The sequence below is a fragment of the Penaeus vannamei genome, chromosome 23, assembly GCF_042767895.1.
Source record: "Penaeus vannamei isolate JL-2024 chromosome 23, ASM4276789v1, whole genome shotgun sequence".
Taxonomy (NCBI): Eukaryota; Metazoa; Arthropoda; class Malacostraca; order Decapoda; family Penaeidae; genus Penaeus; species Penaeus vannamei.
In genome coordinates this window covers 19521115-19528614 of record NC_091571.1, presented here as the reverse complement: position 1 = coordinate 19528614, position 7500 = coordinate 19521115, and the positions used below count along the sequence as shown (strand labels likewise).

At 45.0% G+C, this 7500-nt stretch overlaps 1 protein-coding gene across 1 annotated transcript in view; it reads left to right on the top strand.

Annotated features, from left to right (window-relative positions):
* Positions 1–1347: 1347 nt before the first annotated feature.
* Positions 1348–7500, top strand: part of LOC113827292 (uncharacterized) — a gene marked incomplete in the record, with an annotated part of 45207 nt that continues 39054 nt past the window's right edge. Inside the window, 1 exon segment of the mRNA XM_070137751.1 lies at positions 1348–7104. Within this exon segment, the coding sequence (XP_069993852.1) occupies positions 1855–7104 (5250 nt within the window).

Sequence of the window (7500 nt, the reverse complement as noted above, 5' to 3'; positions counted from 1 at the left end):
AATATATTTAATAATTTTCCTTAAGTTTCAATAAGGCATCACGGCCTCGCTGACGTAAAGTGCGTATAAGCGACCGCCGAACATTACAGATGGTTAGCGAGCAATGTAAGTTCAACAGCAATGTGTTGTCCGGCTCTCACCTTTGTTACGCCGAACTGAACCGTGCGTTTACTCTAGCCGTCGTTTCCGATGCCTTCTGTACAGACAACTACCCGTGGCTGCACTTTTACACATTATCTTAATGAGTCACTTGCTCCAGAAGGAAGCAACGGTAGACCTGACAGACGGATATGATTCTTAACAGTTAAAGAGCTAGATAACGTCTTGTGCTTGCAAAGAGCAGAATAGAAAGCTATACGGAGGTTAAACAATTAGAACACTGTGAAATGATAGTTGTGGTTTTTACAGTTAGCCAGGTGCAGGCAGCTAGATTTTGTATAAGTTACAAGGCCTAGAATGTAATAGCTTTGGGGTTTGTTCCTTGTGTTCAAATCACAGCTAGGGAGAACTTTATAAAAAGCTGTGCATTTTGTAGTACCGTCTCTCTCTCTCTCTCTCTCTCTCTCTCTCTCTCTCTCTCTCTCTCTCTCTCTCTCTCTCTCTCTCTCTCTCTCTCTCTCTCTTTCTCTATCTCTCTCTCTATCTCTACCTCTCTCTCTCTCCCTCTCCCTCTCCCTCTCTCCCTCCCTCCCTCCCTCTCCCTCCCTCCCTCTCCCTCCCTCCCCCTCCTCCCCCCTCACTCTCCTTCCCCCTCTCCCTCTCACTCTCCTTCCCCCTCTCCCTCTCACTCTCCTTCCCCCTCTCCCTCTCACTCTCCTTCCCCCTCTCCCTCTCACTCTCCTTCCCCCTCTCCCTCTCACTCTCCTTCCCCCTCTCCCTCTCACTCTCCGTCCCCCTCTCCCTCTCACTCTCCTTCCCCCTCTCCCTCTCACTCTCCTTCCCCCTCTCCCTCTCACTCTCCTTCCCCCTCTCCCTCTCACTCTCCTTCCCCCTCTCCCTCTCACTCTCCTTCCCCCTCTCCCTCTCACTCTCCTTCCCCCTCTCCCTCTCACTCTCCTTCCCCCTCTCCCTCTCACACTCCTTCCCCCTCTCCCTCTCACTCTCCTTCCCCCTCTCCCTCTCACTCTCCTTCCCCCTCTCCCTCTCCCTCTCCTTCCCCCTCTCCCTCTCACTCTCCTTCCCCCTCTCCCTCTCACTCTCCTTCCCCCTCTCCCTCTCACTCTCCTTCCCCCTCTCCCTCTCACTCTCCTTCCCCCTCTCCCTCTCACTCTCCTTCCCCCTCTCCCTCTCACTCTCCTTCCCCCTCTCCCTCTCACTCTCCTTCCCCCTCTCCCTCTCACTCTCCTTCCCCCTCTCCCTCTCACTCTCCTTCCCCCTCTCCCTCTCAGTCTCCTTAGAGTATGTGTATAGGTGAGAAAAGGACCCATGTTTTCTGATATAGGTGTATTAGTCCTTGTTTTCCAGAGGTGCAGGCGGGATGTTTGGTGAGTGGCGGGAGCCCATTGTCGTGGTAGCGAGGCGGTATCTTACTCAGTAACAGCTCTGCCACCGTCGTGAGTGTTGGTGCCGCTCCGCGCTCGCTTCTTAAATCGCGTTTGAGGAGCCCTGTGCCTATCATGGTAGCAGGGCTCCGTCTTGTTTTTTCCCTTTACAAGTGGCTCTATTTAGCTTCAACTCATCTAGTGTAGTATCTTGAGTGGATCACTCATTGTTAAAAAATAAGTTGTATCCGGTAATGATCTTGTTACCTTTGTAATCACATATATTCCTGAAAAATTGGAGACGTTAAGTGAAGAAATGAATTTGGCAAATGCTTCATTACCAATCTTTATTCGCTAGTGTTTAAAGTGTAAAATGCGAGACTTCCTTAGAAAAAATCCTCTCAGGGAGAGTGCTAGATCCTCGTTAGGATGCCGACCTCCACGGGGAGACCCTCAATGTCCACAAGAAGGAAAAGATGTCTCACAAAATGCCAAAACTACTGCTTCGGCGAGGATGCGTGCATTTCGAGGCAGTGTCAAGAAAAAGATAGCAGAGCTGGAGGCCAACGTCACTTCTGCAGATACAAGCCAGAATCGGAAATCAAGTGTGCAAGGGAAGGCCCATATTTTGGTGGAATCAAGTGTTGGCCAATTTACTGTGCAGGAGATACCCAATAACGGCACACAGGAAGCACCTTTGATTAAGGACATTAAAATGGAGGAAGGGGATGGTAAAGATATTAGTAAGACTGATCAGAAAGAGATAGAAGCTGGGACAGAATCAGAAGCAGAAAGTGTTTATGAGTCTCGAAGGCTAATTATGAGACGGGTAATAAGAAATCAGGCACAGGAGGCCAAGCCAGCTACACCAATAGACAGTGACCATTCAGAGGTCGACTCCTGGACAGAACTAGAGGAGAACTTTGCAAAAGTATATGAACCCATTCCATACAGTATGCGCATGGAAGTGTGGCAAAGAATGACGAAGGAAGAGATGCTAGACAATATTACCAGTGAGAGAATGAGAGCAGAACTACAGCAGAAATCCAGAAGAGAAATATTAGATGAAATTAGTCATCTGCGAGATCATCCAGTCCATTTCTTGCAGAAGAAAAACACAAAAGGAAATGCTGGAAATTCAATCGAAAATTACAAACTGTCGAGTGATGACTCTCCACAGAAGCACATGATAGTGGCTGAAGTGCATTCCCCTGATATAAAAGGTTTCCAGACTGACACTGATAGTGAGTTTGGGGAGACAGATTATGTGACACGTTCAGAGTTGTACCGTAACATACAAAATCTTCAAGATTCCCTTGCCAGACACCATAAACAGGTAATTGAGGAAGATAGTCAGTCCTGGCGGTCACTGCCCAGTCAAGCAGATGATCCAGTTTACATTTCTCGTTCAGAAATACTATCAAAAGTGGACCGAAGTAATAGTTCACACATAGAATCACATAAACCCAGAGAAATAGATATGCAAACCAAGGCAAAGGACGACATTTATGTATCAAGGTCTGAAATACTGTCACGCCTCAAGGAGATAAATGAGAGCGAGGATGAACGTGGCCCATCTCCTGCGAACACGATAGACTCCAGCTGGGATCTGTGTTCTTGTGTTTCTTGTGAGCAGTGTGGTGCAGGCAACTCAGCCTCCGAGGGTGAGTGCCAGTGCCGCTCCAAGCAGGCTATAGACAAGAAACTTAAAGAACAAGATGTACACCATAGACTGCCTTCCCCAGGGGATTGCTCTCTTCTCTCCCTTGACTCTTGGTCAAATGGAGAGTTTGAGAAAATATATGAACCCATTAGTGGACCAAAGTCTGTGATGCGTCACCGTGATTTTTTAGTTAATCGCACTCTAGAAGAACAGGAAAAGCGACTTAGGAAACTGAAATTTGTTGATGAAAGTTGTTCGAGTGGTGGCCGCTATCTGCCAGTGGACCAGTGGAGTTTGAGTGAAAGTGAGGATGTGTACGAGTCTTTGGCCCGGGTAGCACGGGCCTCCATAAGGCGAAGTAATACCTTTAGCAACAAGAAGTCTAGGAAACTTCAGGGAGAGGTGGATTTACAGCAACGTGTTAGAGAACTTCTTAATGGACAAAAGGATATTAATACCACAACAAGGAATAAGGTAGTGAAGGTGATTACAGATCACATTGAGCACCATCTTGATCTTGACAATTTTGAAGATGAAGAAGAAAGGAATCAAGAAATACGAGAACGCCTGAAGGAAGCTCTTGCTCAAGACTGGGAGACTTTAAGTAATATCAATCTTGGCCATATATATGTTCCTATGGAAGACAGTTCGAAAAACTCCAAGTTGTCAAGTAAAGAGAATGCAGATTATGATACTTTTGGTAGCATTGATTCTTTGATTTTTGAGCCAAAGATACCTGTTGCGGCAGAGGCACCTAGTGATTGTGTAATGACAAATGAGATGGATATATCAGCAAGCACTGACTGTCTCTTAGATAATGCTTTAGGGCAGTCTGCCAATGGGAGTGACCCTGTTTTGAGTGCCCTGAACCTCCTAAACTATGATGTAAGAGATAAGGAAACTCATGGAGAATCTGAGCAGATCTATGAAGAAACAGAAGAGGAAACCCCAGTACCTACTCCTACACCATCTACTCCAAGAGCTGAAAGTGAACAAGATCTACCAGTCTATGACTCAGAGGATGAACACCACAATGTGCAGGTTGGGATCAGTGAAATTCAGCAACTGTACAAGGCCGAGACTTCTAGTTTAACCCAACAACCATGGCCATGGGTTGCAGCAGAGCAAAATGCAAGAGAAAATACACAAGAAAAGCTTAACTCCAAAGAAGAGAACCAGAAACTTCCTTTAAAAAAAAAATTCTTCAAAGGTCTAAAAGAATTGGGGTTTATAAGAGCCACATCAAAAGAAAATCTTAAAACGTCAACAGTTTATGATAACACTGAATTAGGAAAAGAAAAAAATGACACTCACTTGAATGCCAGTGTTACAGCCATCAGCAGCACTCTCCAAATGGGTGAATTGGAATCAAAACAGAAGGATATGAGTGGATATGAATCCTTCAAAGTAAATTTCCAACGACTATCAGGCAAGAGACTCCCCAGTGAAGAGGACTCTACGTATGACTACCATCCTGACCATAACGAGCATCTATATCACGGAGATGGGACCACTACCACAAGCCATGATACAGCTGACTCTGAGACTGAGAGCATAACTAGTCTTGAGAGTGTTATTTTCAAGGGCAACATTGTTGAGGAGACTGATGCCGATATGGAAGAAAAAAAGAGGAAACGAAACCCATTCAAACACAAGTTTGTTGTTAATCATGGCATTGAATCTGATACAAGTGAACTGATTGAAAACAAATCCTTAAGCTTTAGTGCACAACCATATCTGGATTCTGATACATCCTGGGACTACATGGAAGCGATGGATGAAGAAAAGATGGCCATGCAACATTACTCACCAGAGGAGCAGTCTGAGAGAAATTCTGTCACTCCTGGACCACGTGTCTTTGGTAACCTCCGCCGCAAACATGTATACCAGAGTGTGGAGAATATTGAGAGATCAGTTCCATCACAGTCGCCAGAGGGGGAAAATTCTAAACTTCAGTCCTTAGACAGTGAGTGTGTTCCAACAGTTGAAGGCATAGGTGACCGGTCTCCATCTCCCTCATCAGCAGCAATTTGTCAGGGGCTGAATATTCCTCATTTAGATTCGTTGCCGTCGACTGATGAGGAGAGTGATGGTCGACGTCTTTTTCGTGCCTACCAGCGTCGTCAGTTTCGAACACCAAGTGACCCATCACGGCGAGATGGCGGCGGTAGCACCAGCACTGCTTCCCATGAATATGAAGAAACAGGTGGAGCAATGTACCAAATTTGTGGCGGTAGCATTAGCGGTTCATCACAGGGTCATGGAACTCCGCCAGTTGTGCTTCTCAAACACCATGTGTATCAGAGTATTGAATCCCTGGCGTCCAGGTCTGGTTTCTCCACTTCTGTCTCTATGAAGACACCTCCAACGAGTGATGCACTAGAAGAACTTCAGTTCTATGGCTCTCGTCATGGAGAGCCTATATATGGCGCCAGAAATTCGCGTCTATTTCATTCCATGAATGGTGCATTTGTTGCCAGGGATAACACAGATGGTTCGAGGGATCCACCTGTGGTGATAAGAAAGGGTAAAGCTGTGGAGTTGACAGAAGAGATGTTCAAGGGAACATTAGAGAAAATGCCCCATTCACCAGTAAATGAAAAAGCAGAGGCTGATTTATCATTTCACTCCACATTAGTTCCATCGGCTCTACAGGGAGATGATTGCCTATACTTTCAAAATACTGTATCATCTACAGAGTCTCGGGAAATACACACTTACGAGAATGACAGTGAAATCTATGGCACTCGTAAGGAGATGCGAGAGGAGCTTCTTCAGGTATCCAGGGATATAGCTGGGGATGTTAAAGATGAAGCAGTGCCACCACATGATGCTGTGGTGCATCCAGCAAATAAAAGACAGGAAGCTGCAGGGGTTACTATGTACGAGTCATCTGAAAAGATTAAGAAGGTTCAGAAATTAGGAGTCTCCATTTTAGGGAATAACAATGACCTCATGATTCGGGAATTGAAACTGAAATTAAGACATAGATTTAATCCTGAAGAAGGTGATGATGAAGAGGAGGAAGTTGATAGAAAGTCTCCTACCCTTATTATAAAGAGCCCACTGAAGGCCACTATTTCTGTTGACACAACTAGTTCCGTTGCCTTCAAGCGGGAACAATTAGCACCACATATGAATAAGATATTTGGGTCTCTACATGAAAAACGGCGTCATACTGTTGAAAATGGGGATTGTAGAAATGACATAATTAAAAAAGAAGCCTGCAAGATAATTGCTGATTCCACAGAGAGTAGAAAAGAGAGCAAAGAAGAGAAACAGGAAAAGAATGAAATGGAGAAATGTAAGGAAAGGGAAGTAATACGGGTGGGAGGGACTGATGGGGTAATAGAACAGGTGTATGTACCAACACCAGATTATACACCAGTGTCTACTTTGCCACGTGACCACCGTGAAGATAACTACTTGTCGGGCTTTACAGATGAAGAGGATTTCAGTTTTGACCTGGCTGACCTTGCTAAGTTCGTTCATGAACATATTACCAAGAATAAAACCCTGTATAGCGATCCTGGTAATGACCTCCTTCCCGATGGTTCTCGCATAGAAAACCCTACGGCCTTAGACGACGAGGGCGGCAGCGGCAATCCGAAACGGTGTGTGCGCTTCGACATGAGTAAGAACTTGGCTGATCTAACTGCTACATGGTCCGATCTCGAGAGTGTTATATTTGCCGACGAAAGCAGCGCCCTGATGGAGACCACCGAGAATGGGAAGCAAGAGAATGCTAGTCTTTTGTCTGCAGGAAAACTGCCTTTATCCCGTATGGAATCCTATAAAGACGACTGGCTGCTCTGGGAACAACTTGCAAAAATGAGACGTAGTAAGGTACCCGAAGACAGGGAGAGATGGGAAGTGGAGAAGACCAAGCGCATGTTGCTGTGGATCCATCTTTCCAACAACAACTACACACAATGGTGCTATAAAAGTCAATGGTGGAAGGTGAGTTGATACCAAGGTGGCTGTACGCAATTTTGTAAAGAAAGGCTCACTTGAAGGTCTTAGACCAGGTTGAGCATTCACAAAAAATTATTCATGCGTTGTCATCTCTTCTGTTCCTTATCATTCTGTCCATGGATTTATTATAGCCATTATCTGCATTTTACAATTTAATATAGTTGCATATAGGGCCATGACCTTTCATTAGTTTTGGATTTGTTTTGTGTAGTATGCTTGTTGATTTGATGGGCACGTTTATGGGTTATAGCCTACTTAAACACACTAATGTATGGATGTATGTATTTATTTGTTTAGTCATGTGCCTACCTCTGTTCATGTATGCATATACCCTTATAATTTTGTATAACTGATCAAATATACTTTTAGAATTATATCTTT